At 34.7% G+C, this 24,475-nt stretch overlaps 1 protein-coding gene across 3 annotated transcripts in view; it reads left to right on the top strand.

The window, feature by feature from the left end:
* The window catches only part of WASHC4 (WASH complex subunit 4), a 56,198-nt gene extending 33,463 nt beyond the window's left edge, over positions 1-22,735 (top strand). For 2 of the 3 annotated variants that reach the window (XM_061204205.1, XM_061204204.1), the window contains exons 24-34: positions 1,172-1,276; positions 6,761-6,895; positions 8,799-8,907; positions 12,715-12,781; positions 13,256-13,342; positions 15,274-15,421; positions 17,744-17,840; positions 18,425-18,621; positions 18,947-19,046; positions 20,988-21,063; positions 22,292-22,734. In XM_061204205.1, the coding sequence (XP_061060188.1) occupies positions 1,172-1,276; positions 6,761-6,895; positions 8,799-8,907; positions 12,715-12,781; positions 13,256-13,342; positions 15,274-15,421; positions 17,744-17,840; positions 18,425-18,621; positions 18,947-19,046; positions 20,988-21,055 (1,113 nt within the window). In that variant the 3' untranslated portion in view covers positions 21,056-21,063; positions 22,292-22,734. Of the gene's footprint in view, positions 1-1,171; positions 1,277-6,760; positions 6,896-8,798; positions 8,908-12,714; positions 12,782-13,255; positions 13,343-15,273; positions 15,422-17,743; positions 17,841-18,424; positions 18,622-18,946; positions 19,047-20,987; positions 21,064-21,401; positions 21,560-22,291 lie in introns of all 3 variants that reach the window. The other variant, XR_009702476.1, reaches the window with a different exon arrangement.
* Positions 22,736-24,475: the final 1,740 nt, after the last annotated feature.

Below are 24,475 nucleotides of genomic sequence, written 5' to 3'. Positions count from 1 at the left end.
TCTTCTTTATCTATTCATCTGTCGATGGAGATTTAGGTTGCTTCCATGTCCTGGCTATTGTAAATAGTGCTGCAGTGAACATTGTGGTACATGACTCTTTTTGAATTATGGTTTTCTCAGGGTATATGCCCAGTAGTGGGATTGCTGGGTCATATGGTAGTTCTATTTTTAATTTTTTCAGGAATCTCCATACTGTTCTCCATAGTGGCTGTATCAATTTGCATTCCCACCAGCAGTGCAGGATGGTTCCCTCCCTTTTCTCCACACCCTCTCCAGCATTTATTGTTTGTAGATTTTTTGATGATGGCCATTCTGACCGGTGATGTGATACCTCATTGTGGTTTTGATTAGCATTTCTCTAATGATTAGTGCTGTTGAGCATCTTTTCATGTGTTTGTTGGCAATCTGTATGTCTTCTTTGGAGAAATGTCTATTTAGGTCTTCCGCCCATTTTTGGATTGAGTTGTTTGTTTTTTTGATGTTGAGCTGCATGAGCTGCTTGTATATTTTGGAGATTAATCCTTTGTCAATTGCTTTGTTTGCAAATATTTTCTCCCATTCTGAGGGTTGTCTTTTTGTCTTGTTTATGTTTTCCTTTGCTGTGCAAAAGCTTTTAAGTTTCATTAGGTCCCGTTTGTTTGTTTTTGTTTCCATTACTCTAGGAGGTGGGTCAAAAAGGATCTTGCTGTGATTTATGTCATAGAGTGTTCTGCCTGTGTTTTCCTCTACGAGTTTTATGGTGTCTGGCCTTGCATTTAGGTCTTTAATCCATTTTAAGTTTATTTTTGTGTATGGTGTTAGGAAGTGTTCTAATTTCATTCTTTTACATGTAGCTGTCCAGTTTTCCCAGCACCACTTATTGAAGAGGCTATCTTTTCTCCATTGTGTATTCTTGCCTCCTTTGTCAAAGATAAGGTGACCATAATGTGCGTGGAAGAAAAATTTTTTTAATGTAGAAAGGCTGAGGGGCAAAGAATTGATTCTCAATAGTGCAAGTTAGTAAAATAAAGAAGACAAAAAATAATTGTTTAGAGATTATACTGTTTATTCCTTTGCTTTGACTGTATTATCTTTTTGAATGACTTTTCAATTATCTTTAATAAAATAAAATTCTAAGATTCTTGGGTTAACTGGCCAGTGTTTGCTATTGATTGTGTTTGTTTCATTACAGATTTTTATTGAGCGAACAAGCAATAATAAACATTTGAACACTATTAACATTCGGCATATTGCTAATTCAATTCGAACACATGGCACAGGAATCATGAATACAACAGTAAGAACCTTCTGGGAGGGGGGTTGTGTGGGTAATAGACCCCTGTTGAATTTGGTAGTTTGAAATATAGTTTTTTTCATCAAATATTCTGGTAAATATACATTATTGCTTGTTTATACTATACCTTAACCTCCATTTTTCTGTTTGGTATAATTAAAATGTCACTGAAATTGTGTTAGATGTGATGGAAGCTTTGTAATTCAAAAGGCACTTTAGGGACTTCCCTGGCGGTCCAGTGGTTAAGACTTCGCCTTCCAATGCAGGGGGTGCGAGTTTGATCCCTGGTTGGGGAGCTAAGATGCCACATGCCTCGCAGCCAAAAAAACCAAAACATAAAACAGAAGCAGTATTGTAACAAATTCAATAAAGACTTTAAAAATGGTCCACATCAAAAAAAATCTTAAAAAAAAAAAGGCACTTTAGAATGTTTTACCATCTTAAGATCATCATTATAAATAACGTTGGAGATTTGAGGACATCAGCATAAGTATATATCTGGGTGCATTGTTTGATATTCTCTGTAAGTTGCTTCTGAAAGCAAATCATTGATAGTTTATTTAACATCAGTCATGCTCTTTTTTTGGGAAGGCGTTTACTAGTTATTTGATATCCATAAAAATAGCAATTTGCTGAAAAAATATCTTGAATCTTCTTAGAAATGGGCATTCAGTCACTTGCGACAATCATTTGAGCTTATATGCTATGTTTCCTTCAATGGAAAAAGAGAAGTCTTTAAATTTACCTGGTTTTCAGGCCACAGTTTCTCCTTGAGGAAAGAAGAATGCAAATGTTTAAATAGTAAAGTGTTATTAAGCGTATTTGGGAGTAAGGGAATAGGGAGAAGTTACATGACTGGAAAGTTATGTAGGGACCATTTTAGTGTAGTGGGGAAGCCATTGAAGTATTTGAGCTGATAAGTAATGTGATTGGAGCTCTGTGTTAGTGGTTATCAATAGAGGAAGGGGACATAGGTAGTCAGTTTCAAATTTAAAACAAGGAGTCATCCATGTAGAGATGTCTGAGCCTTTCAGGATGAATAAACTCTGAATCTTTAAGGATCAAACTCTTCTTTGACCTCATCTGTCAAACACTCATTCATGTAACAGATATAATTATGCTCATATTTTATGTGTCTCAGGCACTGTGCTGGGCACTGGGATAAGAAAAACAGACATTTCCTGGTCTCATAATAATTGTACTCCAGCAGGAAAAACAGTTGTTAATCAGTTAACCACACTAATGAATGTAAATTCCTGATGTCTGGTGATGATGAGGTGAGCATAGAAGAAATATGATCAGAGGCTGGCAGAGTTACCCACTATTAAGAATGGAAAGGATATGGGCTTCCCTGGTGGCGCAGTGCTTAAGAATCTGCCTGCCAGTGCAGGAGACACGGGTTCGAGCCCTGGTCCTGGAAATCCCACATGCCACGGAGCAACTAAGCCCGCGAGCCACAACTGCTGAAGCCCGTGCGCCACAACTAGTGAAGCCCACGCGCCATAGAGCCTGTGCTCTGCAACAAGAGAAGCCACCACAATGAGAAGCCTGCGCACCACAACGAAGAGTAGCACCCGTTCGCCGCAACTAGAGAGAGCCCGCGCGCAGCAATGAAGACCCAACGCAGCCATAAATGAATGAATGAATGAATAAATAAATAAGTGTATGGAAAAAAAAGAATGGAAAGGGTAAAGAAGAGACTACTTCTAAGACTACTACTGCTGAGGAGATCAAGAAAAAGCAATGTTTAAGCCACAAGAAAAGTTCTGAGAAAGCACGCCTTTCTATAACTGGGTGATGAAGACTGTTACAAAGCGCATACAGGAGATTAACCAAGATGGCGGAGTAGAAGGACGTGCTCTCACTCCCTCTTGCGAGAGCACCAGAATCACAACTGGCTGCTGGACAATCATCGACAGGAAGACACTGGACTTCACCAAGGAGGATACCCCACGTCCAAGGACAGAGGAGAAGCCACAGTGAGACGGTAGGAGGGGTGCAATCAGAGTAAAATCAAATCCCATAACTGCTGGGTGGGTGACTCACAGACTGGCGAACACTTATACCACAGAAGTCCACCCACTGGAGTGAAGGTTCTGAGCCCCACGTCAGGCTTCCCAACCTGGGGGTCTGGCAACGGGAGGAGGAATTCATAGAGAATCAGACTTTGAAGCCTAGTGGGAATTGATTGCAGGACTTCGACAGGACTGGGGGAAACAGAGACCCCACTCTTGGAGGGCGCGCACGGAATAGTGTGCACATCGGGTCCCGGGGGAAGGAGCAGTGACCCTGGGGGAGGCTGAACCAGACCTACCTGCTAGTGTTGGAGGGTCTCCTGCAGAGGCGGGGGCTGGCTCTGTTTCACCGTGGGGACAAGGACACTGGCAGCGGAGGTTCTGGGAAGTACTCCTTGGCGTGAGCCCTCCCAGAGTCTGCCATTAGCCCCACCAAAGAGCCCAGGTAGGCTCCAGTGTTGGGTTGCCTCAGGCAAAACAACCAACAGGGAGGGAACCCAGCCCCACCCATCAACAGTCAAGTGGATTAAAGTTTTATGGAGCTCTGACCGCCACAGCAACAGTCAGCTCTACCCACCACCAGAGCCTCCCATCAAGCCCCTTAGATAGCCTCAACCACCAGAGGGCAGACGGCAGAAGCAAGAAAAACTACAGTCCTGCAGCCTGTGGAACAAAAACCACATTTACAGAAAGATAGACAAGATGAAAAGGCAGAGGGCTATATACCAGATGAAGGAACAAGAAAAAACCCCAGAAAAACAACTAAATGAAGTGGAGATAGGCAACCTTCCAGAAAAAGAATTCAGAATAATGATAGTGAAGATGATCCAGGACCTCGGAATAAGAATGGAGGCAAAGATTGAGAAGATGCAAGAAATGATTAACAAAGACCTAGAAGAATTAAAGAACAGACATGACCAATACAATAACTGAAATGAAAACTACACTAGAAGGAATCAATAGCAGAATAACTGAGGCAGAAGAACGGATAAGTGACCTGGAAGACAGAATGGTGGAATTCACTGCTGCGGAACAGAATAAAGAAAAAAGAATGAAAAGAAATGAAGACAGCCTAAGAGACCTCTGGGACAATATTAAATGCAACAACATTCGCATTATAGGGGTCCCAGAAGGAGAAGAGAGAGAGAAAGGACCAGAGAAAATATTTGAAGAGATTATAGTCGAAAACTTCCCTAACATGGGAAAGGAAATAGCCACCCAAGTCCAGGAAGCGCAGTGAGTCCCATACAGGATAAACCCAAGGAGAAACACACCGAGACACGTGGTAATCAAAGTGGCAAAAATTAAAGACAGAAAAATTATTGAAAGCAGCAAGGGAAAAACGACAAATAACATACAAGGGAACTCCCATAAGGTTAACAGCTGATTTCTCAGCAGAAACTCTACAAGCCAGAAGGGAGTGGCATGATAAAGTGATGAAAGGGAAGAACCTACAACCAAGATTACTCTACCTGGCAAGGATCTCATTTAGATTTGATGGAGAAATCAAAAGCTTTACAGACAAGCAAAAGCTAAGAGAATTCAGCACCACCAAACCAGCTCTACAACAAATGCTAAAGGAACTTCTCTAAGTGGGAAACACAAGAGAAGAAAAGGACCTACAAAAACAAACCCAAAACAATTAAGAAAATGGTCATAGGAACATACATATCGATAATTACCTTAAACGTGAATGGATTAAATGCTCCAACCAAAAGACACAGGCTTGCTGAATGGATACAAAAACAAGACCCATGTATATGCTGTCTACAAGAGACCCACTTCAGACCTAGGGACACATACAGACTGAAAGTGAGGGGATGGAAAAAGACATTCCATGCAAATGGAAATCAAAAGAAAGCTGGAGTAGCTATACTCATATCAGATAAAATAGACTTTAAAATAAAGAATGTTACAAGAGACAAGGAAGGATACTACATAATGATCAAGGGATCAATCCAAGAAGAAGATATAACAATTATAAATATATATGCACCCAATATAGGAGCACCTCAATACATAAGGCAACTGCTAACAGCTATAAAAGAGGAAATCGACAGTAACACAATAATAGTGGGGGACTTTAACACCTCACTTACACCAATGGACAGATGATCCAAAATGAAAATAAATAAGGAAACAGAAGCTTTAAATGACACAATAGACCAGATAGATTTAATTGATATTTATAGGACATTCCATCCAAAAACAGCAGATTACACGTTCTTCTCAAGTGTGCACGGAACATTCTCCAGGATAGATCACATCTTGGGTCACAAATCAAGCCTCAATAAATTTAAGAAAATTGAAATCATATCAAGCATCTTTTCTGACAACGCTATGAGATTAGAAATGAATTACAGGGAAAAAAACGTAAAAAACACAAACACATGGAGGCTAAACAATACGTTACTAAATAACCAAGAGATCACTGAAGAAATCAAAGAGGAAATCAAAAAAATACCTAGAGACAAATGACAATGAAAACACGACGACCCAAAACCTATGGGATGCAGCAAAAGCAGTTCTAAGAGGGAAGTTTATAGCTATACAAGCCTACCTAAAGAAACAAGAAAAATCTCAAGTAAACAATCTAACCTTACACCTAAAGAAACTAGAGAAAGAAGAACAGAAGGAAAGAAATCATAAAGATCAGAGCGGAAATAAATGAAATAGAAACAAAAAAAGCGCATACATATGCAGAAATATATTAGTAATATTTGAGGGTGGTGGGGATGGAAATTAGTACAAGGCTTTCATCTATAGGTCAGAATTAATCTTGTTATTTTGACTTTAATCTCAGCTCCAATCCTACTTTTTCAGTGTTTTCTGAGTCTAGGTCAGGACCTTTTAACCCATTCTCAGAACACCTACACTTCTCATTTTAGAAATTACTGCAGTGAGATATAATAGTTTATTTAACCTATACTTGTCTTAAAATGCCTGTCCTGCTAGAATATACACTTCATGATGATGACCATGTCTAGCATGAGAGCAGGCACATTGCCTTGCACATAAGAGGTGCTCAAAGTATTTATGGATAAATAATTGAATGTTTACTCTCTTCCTTCAGGAAAGGTCAAAGAGCACCATGTTTCTTACTTTAGTATCATTTTAGACATGTAGATTAGTAATAAGTAATCTTATGAATGGTGGAACATAGAAACTTTTGAGTGGTTTATGACTTGAAAACTAGAGTGTCAAATCTGGTTTATGATTCTTACTATAGCTCTTAGTCTTATTATGAAAGTATTTTCCATTTTTTAAATTTCTTTTTTCCTTTTGTATCATAAAAATATTTAAGGGGAGCTTTTAGAAAGCTCTGTAAACGTGGGCAAAAAAAACTTCATTTATTTAAATATTTCAGGTCCAACATGAATTAGACTTTATAAATAGACTATTTTATTCAGTAATATTGATTTGAAATTAATTTTCATAACTTTCTCCAATTTTTGAAATTTTAATTTTATAGGTTAATTTCACCTACCAGTTTTTGAAAAAGAAGTTCTATATATTTAGCCAATTTATGTATGATGAACATATCAAATCCAGATTGATTAAAGATATTCGGTTTTTCAGGGAAATCAAGGACCAAAATGATCATAAGGTATTTTTACATATTCTTTTTAAGGTAGTTTGATTCAACTGTTGAGTATATAAGCTTACCTTATATTACTGTGCTTTGCTGTATTGTGCTTCTCAGATACTGACTTTCTTACAAATTGGTTTGTGGCAAACCTGTGTTTTCAGATGATGGTTAGCATTTTTAAGTAATAAAGTATTTTTAAATTAAGGCATGTACATTTTTTTTTTTACACATAATGGTATTGCACACTTAATAGACTGCAGTGCAGTGTAAGCATAATTTTTATATGCACTGGGAAACCAAAAAATTCATGTTACTTTATTGCGATATTTGCTTCATTGTGGTGGCCTTGAACCAAACCTGCAATATCTCCAAGGTTTGCCTGTATGGCAAATGTTTATGCTAAATTCATTATGAGTTACTCTCTTGGGGTGTTTTTTTCTTTATTATTTTTCACATAACGTCTCCTTGATTTGGCTTCCTATTTTCTATATTTTCCCTCGCAATTTCTTACTCTTTGCATTCACTGTAAACAAAAGTGTAAGGAAAAATTAAATGATCAATGTAGTCAGATGTTACCTTTCTTTGTTTTAAAATAATACACAAGCAGAACATACTCATTTTGAAACATTTAGGCAATATAGAGTGCATAAACTAAATATCCTCCCTCATTTCTCTTTCCTTCCAGTTTCATTTTCTGGAGGCAGTTGCTATTAACAGTGTCATGTGATGCCCTCCAGATGTCTGTGTGATAAACATGTATTTGTGCATTACAAATAATTGCTTTTTTTTTTCTTAACAAAAGTGGACTAAAACTAAACATACTGTTTTGCAGTGTGCTTATCACATGTCAGTACTTATAGGTCTACCTCATTCTTTTGAAGAGTTGATAGTAAAGATGTATACTGTAACTCCTTTAACCTTCTCCTACTGAGTGGATATTTAGTTTTTTCTGATTTTTCTGTGTTACAAACGGTGCTACACATAACATCTTTGCACATTTATCTGTGTGTTCAAATATTTTTGAAAGACAAATTCCTTGAAGAGGAAAAGGGCAAAGAATATGAGTATTTAAAATTCTGATACATATTGCCAAGTACTCTAAAAACACTGTACCAACTGACAGTCCCATCTATAATTTATAAGAATGTCGTTTTCCCTTCACCCTCAGGGCTAAGTTTTCCCATAGTGAAATGAAGAATTGCAAGTGGTAACAGTACATAGCCATGTGGATGGAGAACCAACAGGCTTAGATGGATCTTATGTTTGATTTGCCACATCCAGAACTATCTTAAGCATCACCTAGTTCCAGCCCTTTTATACACTGGTTGTTCTTTTCAGTGTCAGAGCAGCAAAATATTACTTTCTGGTGAAATAATTATTAAAATTACAGATTACAGTTATCAGTACAAAATTATATTCACTCTCATCTTTATTGGAACAGAAGTTACTAGTGTTTAGAGAAATAAATAATAAAACTTGTTGGATAAGTATTGTTTCCATTTTTTATTAATATAAAATGAGTAATTTTCGAAATCTTTTAATTAGCTAAGACTTGAAAAACTATAAGTCCCTGATACTTCTCAGACCATGGAAACTTAGTCACACATTTCTGAACAAATGTTTCTAGGAGGAATTGATTTCTTTTATCTATCTGACAGAGTAGTTGGGTCTAGGGAGACAAATAATGGTGGTGGAAAACATAAATTTGGTGGCATTAATAATTATTCTCCTTATTTAGTTTATATTGACCTTGAATATTGGTAGTTTTTGTGCTATAAATTTTTTGTCATTAGAGTTCAGTGACTTTTTTTTAAGCACAATGGAAATACAAAATTAGAAAGGACAGTGGTATTGTCATGGTAGGCATTTTATGTTTTAGGGGTCTTTGTTAATAATGGTAGTCTTCAAATTATCTCCCTAGTATCCTTTTGAAAGAGCAGAAAAATTCAATCGAGGCATCAGAAAACTTGGAATAACCCCAGAGGGACAAAGCTACCTTGATCAGTTCAGGCAACTCATCAGCCAAATTGGTAAGTTATTGTAAAAGTGTTGGGAAATAAAAGTACAAATCCCAAGAATCTATCTCATATATTAAGTATCTCATACAAATAAACTTAATATGTGAGTGCCCGAGTTCAGCTTTGTTTCACTAATAATTTCCTTTTCTTACCAAAAGTTTTTCAGGTATGATTAGACTGTTGGTGCATAATAATAATTGAGAGATTGTAATTTAAATAAATGAAATATTTATAAATAAAATAAGTAACTTTTTGTGGATAAGCTCTTCAGTTAAATTAAAAATATAATAACCTACTCATCTCAAAGGCCATACTCATGGTAAATAGTCAACTGGTAACTATTTATTGGGTACCTACTCTGTTCAAGGCAGTGTTTTAGACTTTTAAAAGTTAAGCCTAAATGCAAATGTGTAAAATGTTTATGTGAAGTTAACTAATAATTTTTCTGTGCTACATCATTTCATATTTATATATAATTTCTTGAGTTGCCCTTCTGCTTACAAGTAGAACTTGGCTTCTGAAATGTGTAATACTATATTTAAAAACAAGAACTGCATTTAAAAATAATCCTAGATTAAAAAAACTTTATGCTTACTTGAGCTTTTCACATATATTATCTCTGTTAATATCTGCACAGTAACCCTTGAGATAGGCATGTAGTCATGTTTTTAAAGATGAAAAAAGAGAAACTCAAGAGAGAGAAGTGGCGTTGCTGGGACTTTTTTGGCTCCAAGTTCAAAGGTGTTTTGTATTCTTCACAGTTGCAGACACCAAGCAGTTAGTAAATTCTTATTGACTATAATTTGGTAAAATTGTGGCTCCTGAAATTCATTCATTGATTTATCAAACGTTTATAAAGGCTCTGTTATACCAGATATTCTTCTAGATGCTGAGAATACAAATAGCCTTTGTTCTAAGGGGCTTTAAGTTTACTAGTGGGAAGGGTATTATAAGCATTTAGTTAGGTAGTAAAGTCAGTGAGCACTAGCTTAAGTTTTATAAATTAATTGGTTTACATATTAGGCCTTTCTATTTTGTATTAGTACAAGAACTTAGAGAATTTTACCTTAGTAAATTTTTAATTTTAAACAATTTAATAATAAGGTATTTTCAAATAAGTACTTTTTTATTCCTAGTGATATTTGATGACATATTAGAGTGTAAACTTTTGGAGCAGTAGTTTTTAAACCCTTTTTGAGAACCTGATGAAAGCTCTGGATTGATTTTTGTTTTTCCCAGAACAATGCCCGTATGCACGTTCACATACAGTTCTGCATAGAATACACTGGAGTTCAGGTGCTCCAAGTCAGAGTCCGTGGGCCTCAGATTAAGAGCTGTTTCTCTGGAGCAGTGTTGCTTAAAACTTCACTTAATTCATATACCAGTATCTGAGTTTTTTCCCTATGTGAATACTGCCTGTAGTAGTATTTATTTCATGTTTTTATATTTTTTAAAAGTATAATTTTGTACTATGAAATTATCATTAAATCATGAGCTTAGTATGCTAGTCATTTTTCCCCAATACACATCAAAATACACATTTTCCCCCAATACACAAAAAATAACGACACCTCTGTTGCCACTAGCATGTATTCCACAGTTGGCGCATATTATCCTTTTTACTTTGTTCCAGCATTTTATTCTTTATTCTCTTCTTAGGAAATATAAATTCTTTACCTCTGCCTATAAAAAATTGTAATGTGCTTTTGAGTCTCTTCACTCTCTTGAGAAAAGGAGTAAGGAATCTCAGAGCCGGGAGCAAAGTGAGAAGTCCTTTTGTCTAAGTCCTTCTTTGCCTGCTGAAATAATTAACAACCATTAACATTTATTGGGCATTTATTTACTATGTGCCAAGGCTGTTCTGAGTGCTTTATATGTTCTAATGCATGTAAAACGCAACAGTGTTATGAAGTAAATGTTATTTCCATTCATTCATTCCACAGGTTTATTGAGGACAACACAATGTTCCTAGGTGCTGGTGATACCTATGACAATAAACAAAGTCTTTGCCCCTTTAGAGCTTAATTTAACAGATGTGGAGACTAAGACACAAAGTTTATAACTTGACCTAGGTTTTATAGCTAAAAAGTACAGAGTCTATATTTGAACCCAACTAGTCTGGCTTCAGAGGTTTGCTTTTAACTGCTACTCTCTATTTGCTTCTCACTAGCACATTTGATCAGCCAGATACCAGTTTGACAATTTGGAGGAAAACAATCACACTAGATACTTGATTTTTCTAAGATGCATAAAGAAACATTTTAACATCATCTCTCATATTGAGATAAGCCTTAAAATAGATTCAGTAATACTACTTGTATTATATTGTATTTATAATGTATATTGTATTATATGGTTTTAAAAGGTATCAGATGAGATTATGTATATAAAGTATATATTACTGTAATATATGGTTGTGAAATGTTAACAGCTTCTTACCTTTTTGTCTATTCTTTCTCCCAAGTAATTTCATTTCATTTGAGTAGGAAATGTTGGCTCTAGGGATAGAGCAGTGAAGAAAACAAAAGCTGTATCATGGATCTTGCATTCTAGTGGGATGAGACACAAAGAGATATGTAATGTACCAGTGATAGGTGCTGAGTAAGGAGATGTAGTGGGGCTGGGCAGTGCTATTTAGTGATATTCAGGGAAAGCTCTAAGGAGGTGACATATGGGCAGGAACCTAAATAACATGGAGGAATAAGCCATGTGCATGCATAGCTAGGAAAAGAGTATACCAGAAAGAGGCGACAGTAAATGTAAAATCCCTGAGTCTGCTTGGCATTTTTGGGAAATAGTCAGGGGCTGGAATGGAGTTAGTGAAGACCTGAATGGTAGGGCATGGTATCAGAACAGCAGCAAGGGGCAAGATCATACAACGCTGTGATGACCATGTTAGGAATTTGGATTTTATTCTGAGATGGAAAGCTATTGTAGAGTTTTCAGAAAAGGAATGAAATGCTCCAACTTAGTTTTAAAAGAACCACCAGCCGCTATGTGAAGGAAACATTGTGAGGGGTGGGACGCTAAAGGTGGAAGTAGAGAGATCAGGAGGCCATTGCATAGTGCATTTCTAGGCAGGAGATGGTGCTGGTTTGGAATAGGGTGATAGCTGTGAAGGTGGTGAAAACTGGTTGGATTCTGGCTACATTTTGAAGGTAGAGCCAACATAATTTGCCCATTGATTAGATATAAAGTGTGAGAGAAAGGAAGGAGTCAGGGATGACTTCAGTGCATTTGGCCTGAGCTACTGGAAGGATAGAATTGTCAGTTTCTAAGGTAGAAAATATAATTGGGGGTGAAGATCTTGAGTTTGAGTTGAACTTACTAAATTAAAATTTCTCTTAGACATGTAGGTGTAGGCATTGGATAAAAAAACCTAGAGGAGATATTGGAGGTATTAGTTTGGGAGGCATCAGATAAGGATTTCTGAATATCACTTCCAGCTGTGTGTGTGTATGAGAGTGAGAGAGAGACACAGACACATACTTAATGTGAGTGAAGAAATTATTGATCTAGTAATATATTAAAGTGTTTGATTTTTTAAAATGTAGTCAGCATTTAATGACTTTACAAGTGAAAGTTACATTTATTTTAAAAATATTTAATATAGATGTATATATGTACATTTATATTTTAAGTGCACAAATATGTAAGTTTTATTTTTATGGAGCAAAAACTGAAGTGTAAAGTACAGCAAAATCTCTTGCTACTTAGGAGTGGAAACCTTGTAATTGCTATAAATAACTGTATTCCTGATTATTAGAACTTAGAGTTATTTGTATAAACTTCTGATTTTTTTTGTGTGTGGTTTTTAAGGTAATGCTATGGGCTATGTACGGATGATAAGATCTGGTGGCCTTCATTGTAGCAGCAATGCCATTAGGTATGGATGCAAACATATTTTTGCCTTGTTTATGCCATTTAGAAATTTTGTCATTAAATCTGTGTTTTTTATAAGTAATATTGTAGAGAGGGTTTTTTTCTTTTTTTGTTGATATATTTTGAGATCAAATATGGAAGAAAATCATTAATTGTACTAGTTAAATTTTTTCTCAAATTTTAAGACTACAGCAGACCGTTGAAAAGCTTTATTTCTCTTAAAGTTATAGTTAATTTCTTTTATTGGTACAGTTTGTGAATGGTTCTATAGATTACATGATTTTTAAGGATAATTTGATTATTCATATATCTAAAATTCAATTATGGAACTAAAGTGGTGATATTAATAATATAACTGAAATGCAAAATTCTTTCCAAAGATACAGTTGAAAAATTTAGAGTCTTCCAGTACTGCTTTCATATCTGTGTCAATTGCACATATTTAACTTAATAAATTCCTTCCCAAATTCTTATGTAGATTTGTACCTGATCTTGAAGATATTGTAAATTTTGAAGAACTAGTAAAAGAAGAAGGTCTTGCAGAAGAAACATTAAAAGCAGCTAGGTAATCTAATTTTGGAATAATTTAAATTTGGAGATTTAAAAAGTATATGTTCATTTAAATGCTAAAGACAAGGCTAGAGAGTAATATATAAACTTATATGTCAGTGTTTTTACTATGCAAGTAATGGTCTCAGTTTATGAAATATAATGTTTTCAAGACTACAGTATTCTGATGTCTTTCCAACTTCCCTAAAAGGGATCTTTTAGACCATGGTCTCTAATACATGTGACTGTTGAACACCTGACATGTGGCTAGTCCGAATTGAAATGTGCTAAAGTGTAAAGTTCATAACTGATTTTGAGGATTTAGTGTTTAAAAAAGAATGCCAAATATCTCATTAATAAAATTAATTTCACTTATTTCTTTGTACTCTTTTTAAATATTTCTATTTGCCAACACATTTCTAGAATACTAGTCCTTCCTTTCATGTAATCTAGAGCAGCAGTGTCCAGTACAGTAGTCACAACCACATGTAGCTGTTGAATACTGGAAATAGGGCTAATGGGACTAGGGAACTGAATTAAAATTTTTATTTCATTTAAATTTAAACAGCTAATGACTATCTTATTGGACAGTGCAGATCTACAGGCTTGAGTAAATAGTGATTTTGGAAAACAATTTAAAACTTGAGAGAGGCATGCGGAATTGTTAAGAAAGTCTTTAGAAAACTAAGTTATATTATTAATAATTGTAACACTTATTGAGTCAGGCATGAAGGGGCACCCCTGGGCAAAGTGGAGACAATTTGAATATCAAAAAGAATAATGGTAGAAATTGCTTATAATACATTGAATTAAAAAAGAAACCGTGAGTATAGTGATAATAAGAAAAGTTGGAGAAGCAGAGGGAAAGTTCCTTTTTACAGTGCTAGCCAGCTAGTAAATATAGAAGGGATGAGAAAATTTAGGGAAAAAAACAGTTTTGCAACCATCACTGTAGTACTTGAAATGAGACAAATCGTCAAAACACTGGGTTCTCAAACATTTTTGGAGAACAGAGTATTCATTCACTATGAAAAAATTATCTCAGAAATTGATTATTAAACACAAAGGGAAAAAAACATCTTCGCAATGGAGAGACTGATGTATTCCACCTTAACCAAGTGATCAAACTTAGCATCACCAGTAACAGGACATGCTGACATTATAGGGCCCCCTGATGCAATGTAATGGCAAGTACCTATTTTGTATTCTCGCCCAAAATGTTTACTCATCAAGTGAAGGAAAGTTCATGGCAGGTGAAGTCATGGAGTTATGAGGTTATGATAATGAATTGATATCTAAATGGACATTAAGTCTTCCAGAATGATGGAGGAGAACTGGAGTAGGTATCATAGTCCAAGATAAATAAATGTAGAGCAGTGGTTAAAACCGTTACAGATGCCTGCTTTCAGGAGGGGGTAGTTGGATATAGTTGGATCATGTGAGTCTCGAGAGATTTCTAAGACTGTCTAGTGGTGGGGGAATAATAATTTGAAAGTGGTAATAGCTATACATAAGGGATGTAGGAGAAAAAGCAGCTGATATTTCTGAAGGTTGAGTGGGAAGCTAAGTTCTTCAAAAGGAGATGGGTTTCAGTTGAGGTAAGGAGGTATAGAAGAAGTGTTAGTGAAGAGATTTAAGATGAAAAGGAATTTATTTACAATGAAATGGAATTCTGCAGGGCTCATTGTGAGAAGAAGAAATACAAAACTCTATAAAGTTCCAAGAGACGCTACATATTCTGTTTTAGGGACTAAGTTAATTAAATCATATTGATTAGCCTCTGTCCATAAAAAAATGAGTTCATTCTGAACCCCAAGGAAGTTTACTTAGAGATGTCTTATATTTCATATTTTTGAGTGCTCTCATCTAAACTAATGAGAAGTGGATTTTAAAAGCCACATCTTCTTTTGAGAAAGCAACCAAGTAAATAATTATTTTGCATTTTAGGCATTTGGATTCAGTCCTCAGTGATCACACCCGAAATTCTGCCGAAGGCACAGAGTATTTCAAAATGCTTGTGGATGTTTTTGCTCCAGAATTTCGAAGGCCGAAGAATATACATCTCCGAAATTTCTATATCATTGTTCCACCTCTGGTGAGTATTTTTAGTACACAAAATGAATTTTTTGAAAAAGTATTAATAAATAGATCCAGTTTTTTTTACAGCAGGAAATGCAAACAGACTATATTGTTGACTTTCTGGTTGTAGATAGCACTAAATGTGGTCTCAGTGAATGCGGCCTAGAATTTTTACTTATTAGCTATGTAGAATGAGACTTATTCATAGTTCAGATAGATTCTTATTTGTTCATAACAGCCAGAGAAATCCTAGTGTGATTAAAATTACTTGAGTATACACTATTTTTTATGTGTGTATATATATATATACACACACACACACATATATATATACATACACACACACACATACACATACACACCATATAATCTTTGGGCTGAATTATACCATATAATCATTTTAAGTGATTAATGTAGACTGTTACAATATGAAGTATTTCTTAAAAGCATACTATTTGAGGACAACTTCTGTCTTTTTGGTAGTAAATACGAACATCTAAGCTAAAATTTTAGTGCTTTCTCGTTGTAGTATATGGTATGTTTTGCTCTAATTCTGTAGTTGGCATCTTAAAAATAGCTCAAGTTAACCAAAATCGCAGTGGGGAAAATGGAGTTGAGAGATTAGAGAGGTATATATTAGCAATAAGAGTTATTTTTCTATAAAGGTTTCTATAACAAAGCTCTTTCATAAAAAATTTGTAAATGGATAGCTCTAAAATCTAAATATCACTGAGCAGACGTAGCTTTTGATTACATCTAACTTTGATCGAGTAATAACTTTTCACATTGCTGCCTGAATTAACACATATGTTCTAACATATTAGAACCATTATTATCCATTGAAAGTAGCTGATGGCCTATGGACAGCTTTTTTCTTCACGCATTTTCCTTTCTACTGTTTTTTTTTAATATGTTAATTGTTAATGCTCTATTATAATAATTGTTATGCAGCAAAAATGTCCACAGTTATCTGATAGGCATTATCTTTTCATCTTCAGACATGAATATGAAGTGTCAGATTGGAGGCGAGTCTATCTTAGTTATACTTTGATAATAGTGTAGTTAACTCACGGTGAATTCTCACCATATTTCTTTAATTTGAATTCATGGTAAACAGCAATGGCAAACCATTTGTGGGATTGAGGAAGAGTCTAGTTTTGCAGAGCTGCTGTCAGAATTCAGTTAGTGATGGAGAAAACGAGGGATTACGAACACTACAAAGAAGAGAAGTACAGGACACTATTCTTGTGTCCTTGAGTTTATAATCTAATTCCAGAAAGAAGACAAACAGAAATGAGATATCTAAAGAAGATTTAAGTAACAGTTGACAAAGATTTTATAAAATGTGATTAACTGCCAAGTAAGTTTTACAGGCAAAAAAAGTGGAACTTGATAATCTTGTTTCCAGTGTAGGCTATTATAGTACTTATCACACTGTACCATAATTATTTTTAAACAGGTCTCTCTCTATCCCAGTGCTGTGCTATCCTTTTGTAGCCCCTAGTGGCTACTTAAATGTAAATTAGTTAAAATTTTATAAAGAAATTCAGTTCAGTTCCTAAGTTTTACCATACACATTTCAAGTGCACAGTGGCCATATGTGGCTAGTGGCTTACTGTATCGGACAATGTAGATACACAGCATTTCTGTCATTGCCAGGAGTGCTGCTCTATAGAGTGTGAACTCTTTGATGGTATTCATTTTTTTATTGTAATTATTTAATAATGCCTGGTATTATTATTAAGTTTCAGTAAATATTTGTTGAATAAGTGCTATGATTAGATAAGGTATTTCAGAGGAGCTAAACTTTTAGGGAAGTGGTTTTTTGGGGGGAATTTGTTTATCCAAAGTGACTACTAAGCCTTTTAAACCGAGAATATGGTAAGAAATACTATTGTAGAATGAATTGGGTGGGCAGAAGTAAGGACTGCCATGCTTAAGAGCGCTTGAGCTTTTAAGTAAAGCAGGCCTACTTTTCTGACTACAACTTTGATTTAGAGTATGACTTTAGGCAAGTTACTAAAACCTCTCAAATCTCAGTGCCTTCATTTGTTAAATGTGCATAATATTTTAGAATGAACCATACACAAAAGCACTGTGCTTGGGTTAAGTGGTGATTGAGGGAGTGCTCATATTTAAAGGACTTGGAAAGAAGAGCCATTAAGAGATACTTACACAGATTATGACCTCACCAAGAGGCTATTTATATGAGGGAAATGTTTCAAATCAAAAGGACAGGAGCTTAGAAGAGATCCTGTTTATAATTTTTGAAATGTCTGTTTTAGGAACTGAAGATTTTTTAACACAATTGTTTCTCTAATATGTTGTATCTTTTTAGACCCTCAACTTTGTAGAGCATTCCATTAGTTGCAAGGAGAAATTGAATAAAAAAAATAAAATTGGAGCTGCCTTTACTGATGATGGCTTTGCCATGGGTAAGCTTAGTGGAATTGTTTTCTCATGAATTTTGTTTACCTTACAATGGATTTTTCAAAATGTTTGCTTGAGAATAGAGCTATGTGCTCTTTGTAGATTTTTCACAAGCAGTGTTTACTGTTTATTTTTTGGCTGGGTCATCTGATTGACCATTATTTATACTGTTGTTCATGCTCCTTTGGTATTGCTAATCACTTAGAGTGGTTGGACCTAATTATTTAGGCTTTGTTTTTGTTGTGGTTTTATTTACAGTTTGAGCATCTTGTATTTAGTTTCCCTGTAGCTTCCTAGTTGTTGTCTATTTAGCAGTGGAAGTTTTTCCCCACCCTTACAGCCATATGTTATCTCCTGGTGATTTTCATAGCCATGTTATTTCTTCTTGATTGGCCTTTTTTTTTAGTTCTTTATATGTTTTTAAGGAGGAATTAAGCCATGTTGCTAAACTTATTCATTTGTGCTGTAAAATGTAATTTGAAAGAGGGTTAATTCAAAATGGTTAGCTTAATTTTAGGAATTACTGGTGGAGTAGAATATAACTTGTCTACACGTTGTAATTTCGTTTTGGTTTTGCTGGTGACTCTAGGTGTGGCTTATATTCTGAAGCTTTTGGATCAGTACCAGGAATTTGACTCACTTCACTGGTTCCAGTCTGTTAGAGAGAAGTACCTGAAGGAGATAAGAGCAGTTGCTAAGCAACAGAATGTGCAGTCCACTAGTCAGGATGAAAAACTACTACAAACCATGAATCTCACTCAGAAGCGACTGGATGTTTATCTACAGGTAGAGGAGAGTAACAGTCAGATCTGCTTTGACTTTTTAATACCCATTACTTCTTGATCACTGAAGAAACATGAATCATATTGAAACTCCCATTTTAACAAGTGAGATGAATAGTGGTCATGAGAGTATATTTTTAAATGAATGGTATTTGGAAGCCATTTGACTCATATCTTAAAAAATGGGTGGATTACACAGTTCAGTTTCTGTATTTGTGATTTGCACTCACTAGAGCTTTTTAGAAATAATGAGATATTAAATATAATTTTGATGTTTTACTAAAGTAAGTATTTTCAGCTTTTATTTCTAATTTTTTTAATTTACTTAGGAATTTGAATTGCTCTGTTTCTCACTGAGCAGTGCAAGAATTTTCTTCAGAGCTGACAAGACTGCAGCTGAAGAAAACCAAGAAAAGAAAGAGAAAGAAGGTCAGTGAGTGGCTTAAATTTGGAAAGACCAATAAATCTGTCTTTAATAGTAGACACGAATACCCCGTTTTATCTAGTCAGACTTTTCTTTTTGAAAAATAATATAGACCTAGAAATGTCTTTTTAAAGAAGTAAAGCCTAAGGGGATCATTTGTGAAACTGAAAAGAAATTTAACATAGTTTATGCATTTTCATTCTGAGATAACTCTTTATTCAGTTCATCTTCTCTTAATTTAAAAAAAATTTACCAAGTTTAGGGTTTTTTCTTTCATCCTTCAACTGTATCAGATAAGAAGGAACAAATTAGAGGAGACTAAATGTTGGCTTAAGTCAGAGCTGCTGATGACTAGACACTGACTGAATGTATGGGGCAGGTGATGAAGGAGACATAAAATAGTCAAGGCCATTTTAGTGTCACAGTAATAGCCTCCGGTGCTCCTCCACAGCCAGGCCTTGGAGAATTAGAGAGCAGTAGAGCCGTAATAGCTGATAGTCATTAAGGAGAGGATTCTGTCCGTTATATTCTTTGTGGGTGTAAATTGTTCAGCATTTCATACTTAAGGGGCCCTCGTGGTACATTTCTCTCAAATTTGAAATTTAGCAACAATTGTCTTCCCTGAAGAATGGATATTTCCTTTTTTCTGTTATGGAAATTATGTAACTTAAGTTTCCTCTTTGGAAGCTTAAAACTAGGTACAGCAACATGCAGGTTTCATGTTTGCTCTTTTTCCTTTTTCTTACTTGTATTTCACAGATCAAGAATAAAAGATACTTCATAAAACGTGATGTTTTTGTTAATCTTATTTTGCCAGTTAAATTTTAAAATAAATATGTTTTTCACACTGCATAGAGGTGATTCATTTGGGTAGACCACTTATATCAGTTACCCTATTCCCTGTTGATAATGTTCCATCAGTACTATTAGCATATGCAGGCATTTTTGGAATCTAGACTGAATAATAATCATGTTCTTGAAGAATGATTGCCGGCTGTTACCTGGAAGATACTAAATATTTATTAAATAAAAAAATATATATGTTACGTTTGGGTTCATTTAAAAATAATATTTAGCAAAGCCATCTGGAAGAATTTGAGTCAGTATAATCTAAATTGTGGAGAAATTGAGTTATGCTTACGTTCTGCTCAGGCCTTTCATGATGCCAGAACCTTGTCTCCAGCCTAGGTAACTAGGAATATTCTGCAGGTGGATTGGCCATTTACTTTAAGGCCTAAAGCATTAAGACAAAGCAAACATTTCAGTCTCAGTGGAGCTCCTTGCTTTGGACTGCTGTTCTTAAGGAGCTCTCTAGGGTTTTGGGTAATGTATGTCACCCACATGCCTGATGCTGGGTGGTGGTTCTGTTTTAGGACTCTATTTTAGCTAAAGTTTGCTCAGAGATGTTGTCAAAGTTGCTGAAAACATTAAATAGTTTTTCTCTGTTAATGAAATATATATATATATGACATTTTGCACAAAAGGCAGAAATTCATTTTATCACAGTCATAATAAAAAACTGCATTTAAAAATAAATTATAAATACAATTGGAAAGTTATTCATTCTGGACAATTTTATATGTGAACTTGTAACCATGTTTCTATCAATAATAGCACTACAATTTCTTGGCCCAGCTGGGGGAATGTGCAGTGTGAAACCTCAGATGCAGTTTTGCTCTCTCACAATTCTACACTATTATTATTACAAACCAGTCAAAACGATTACATTTGCAATATTTAGCCTAGATTTCTAAAAAATTAAGGTAAATAAACTACATATAATTTGTGATATTAGAGAAACATTTGGTGGATGCAGCATTTTCTTAATTTGAAATTTAGCAATATAGTCCTTAAAGTTTTTTTTTTAGTCCTTCTTAATTTTAGTTACTTAATTCATTTTTTAAAATGAACATAAATATGTCCATTATTTTCACTCATGCTTCCAGAAGAGACTAAAACAAGCAACGGAGACCTGTCCGACAGCACTGTGTCTGCAGATCCTGTTGTCAAATGATACTGATGGTATGCGTTGCCCCTATGAAATCATCAGAATTGTATATGAAATGGATGTTAATAAGCTAATAACCAAGTGTTTCCTGGGTCACATCTCTGGGAAATATTTAGATGCTGCAACTCTCTAAGGCAGTGCTCTAAAGTTAAGTCCATTCTTCTTCTGAAGGCTCTACTTTTCAAAGGTTGAGAATGAGATTTTAAAATCAGATTTTTGTCTGGACTTTGGCTAGATGTGCCTGGGAACAGTTATTTGAAATGAAGTTTTAGAAGGGTTAACTTAAATTCCTAAACTGCCACCTCAGACCTCTTGTAATCTACATGAATGTTTATAATTTGTATTTGTATAGGTCTTTGATCCATATTTGTCTCAGTCATTGGAAATTCAGTGCATATACTATGTACAGCCAGTAATGTTTAAACAAAAGGAATTGAGCCTGAAACTCATGAAGCATACATTTCAATATTCTTATAAAAGGGATATATGAAGATGGTTTTGATACTAGAGGTGAGGCACAAGTGTTACGTACCCTTTTTGTACAGTGTGAACTGATTCATTGTTAATTTCATGTGGCTCACAAGAGCTGCTGCTGTCTGTGGTGAGATATTTTATAACTAGTTTACATTGCTTTGAGAACATTTAACCTCCAAAAACTGCTTTAAATTTAAGATTTACTTAATACTCAAGGGGGAAGAAGATACAGATAAAGCCATAGAGTCCTGCTTGAAGCTTTACTTTTGGCTGAAGGCATTATGTATGATAGCAGAGAAAATTGAATGAATTCTTATTTCTACATCCAAACTCAGGTTTCTTCTACATTAGGTTGAACTGAAGTCTTGATGATGGTTTGGGCAGACTTTTTCTTTAAACCAAGTATAATCTAAGAAATCAGATTAAGCACTGTGCAGGCTTTTAAAAAATTACCACTGTGAGAATAAAGTTCTAATAAACTAAATCACTTACTGATTTAAAAGGTAAAGATTTTGAGTAAATTTAATTCCTGGCAAGCTATTAGCTTTATTTTTGTAAAGATTATATCAGTTAAATGGTTAATCATGGCGTATAGTCTTTTAATATAATACAATGATACCTTTACAGTGAAGACAAAAAAGTTTAAAACTTTATGTGTAATACTAACATCATTTTAGGAAATACTTGATTTTTCCATTGCACTTGCCTATTAAGCATTTCTTTGGGTAAATCCTGCAAGTAATTCTAACATTGTTGTTTGATTTCCAGCTTTTGGAACGGGTGTACTGTTACCCTGTCTGTATTCATTGATCACGGTCAGGGTAACTTTCCCAGCTCAAGGTAACACTTTCACTGTTAAAATTCAGAAGAAACAGAATAGGTAGGAAGTGTTTTTTGTTTATTATGTAAACATGACTTACAGAGTTATGTACAATGGATGGATTAAAGGCATTTAATATTTGTAATTTGTACTAACTGTAGAAATGGCCCTAAAGCATGCTGCATAATTAATAATTTATATTTTCATTATTGTAAATGTTTATATTAATGATATTGCATTTGATTGTATCAAATTGGTCACCATTTCATAGCAACAGTATTGTTTTTTCTGTTTTTCTTCTCTAACTTCCCTAAAATCGTCTCCTTTAATAGAGATAGAAATTCTAAATAGAAGAGGATCAGATGTCTCTGTCATTATCCCCACACATGTCAATTATTTTATCAATACTAGATAGAGTTCACTTGCTGACTCCATGGATACCTACAATTGAGAAAAATGTGACAGATTATTATTTTGCCTTTAGTTCAAAATAATGTCACTGCAGTCTGGATGAGGTATATAATAAGTTTACTTATTTGAAATAAAATCTCTGAAAAGATTAAGCATATTTAAATGCTGTTAAAAGTGCAGAGCAACAGGGAGTGTTTTACACCTAAGTTGGTACACATTTAGATGACAGTTTTCCTTGCTAATGTATTAATATTAATATTCTCATTTTTTTCAGACATAACTGCAGTTTAAAAATCAGTGTGAGCATTTGTTGTAAACTCACAGAAAACTTAATGTTCAAATTCTCAGGAATTAAGGACTAACCATAATATTGTCAGTTCTAATTAAATTTTATAAAAGATGGCAAGTTTGTTATCTCCGTTAAGTGGGGCTTTCCTCTTCCCCAGTTCTAAGAGAATACAATATGCATTGATATAATAGAACATTAATAAATACAATTTCAAAAATTTACTTCCTCTGGATGTTTATGTTCAAAATTGAATGTCTTAAACCAGTAGTTCTTAATATTGATCTTTTTGGAGTTCCCTTTGATCTAATAGTGTGTGTAACCTCTTTAAAAAAATACTTGCGTGCACATAGGCAAAATTTCAAGTATAAAACTGGTACTGGTTCCTCTTTGTATCCCAGGTGGACTTTTTGTTTTCTTTCCTTTTTATATTCTTAATCTTTCTGTTGCTTGCTATTTTCAAATAAAAGAACCCACATGAATGTTTAATTTTAAATCTTAATCCTGGGAAGGGATCATTAGTTTGCAATGCTGTAGTGCCATTTGCAGTCATGACTTGAACTGAAACAGTCGTAATAAAGGAGAGCCTTTTAAATACTATGCTGGAGAAAATGTTCTTGCTCAAAAAGTCTGATTGCTGCTCCTTCTCTTCTGAGGAGAAAAGTTTGTAAGGTTGTGGGAAAGATGAGACAATACCATCACATGCATTGTCACGTTACTCTTTTATGATGGATTGGCCAAACGTAAAAGGTAGACTTTAACCAATTTTAATAATTTTAGTTCTTCTTCCAGCTTAAGGTGCAGAAGTTTCAGACTGATGGTATACCTTTTCTTAAGAAAGATTTAATGCTACAGTTTTTTGTTTTTAGATGTTAGGAACAATTTAACAGGTTGTCAAAGACTTCAGTTTTAAAAAAGGAATCCAGAATAAGTGGGTCTGTAGAGATTACGTGAAGTCATAGGACTATGCAGTGAACTCAGAGATGGTGATAGCAAAATGAGAGTTTGGTTTATACAAAAAGTTCTTATATACTGTATGAAAGGTCGATTTGGACAAGTATATGGATATTTCCATCTATTGTATTAGTTTGGTTCTTCTTTACCACCTAGTTTACCGGATAGCGCTGGTTGTTCCTATCAGTGGAGACATACTCAGGAAAGTAGATGAAATTTATCTCCCAATCAGTGCAGATCTGATGTCGTAATTCTGGGATCACCTTTAAGGACTGTACATTCTGTAGTGTAGGTAAGATCTGTGTGTACTGACACATTCTTTGGTAATGCCCTCATTACTATTAACGTGAGGGGAAAAAAAGTTAGCACTTCTGTACCCTGAAGCACCACCTATATAAAATTAGTATTACAGTAATCATTTCAGAATGTGTACAAAAGGTAATAAGGCATTAAAGGTGCACTTTTAAGTTGATGTAATTAC

This window comes from Eubalaena glacialis, chromosome 11, assembly GCF_028564815.1.
Source record: "Eubalaena glacialis isolate mEubGla1 chromosome 11, mEubGla1.1.hap2.+ XY, whole genome shotgun sequence".
NCBI lineage: Eukaryota > Metazoa > Chordata > Mammalia > Artiodactyla > Balaenidae > Eubalaena > Eubalaena glacialis.
The sequence above is the reverse complement of the archived record's forward strand: the minus strand, read 5'-3'. Positions and strand labels throughout refer to the sequence as shown.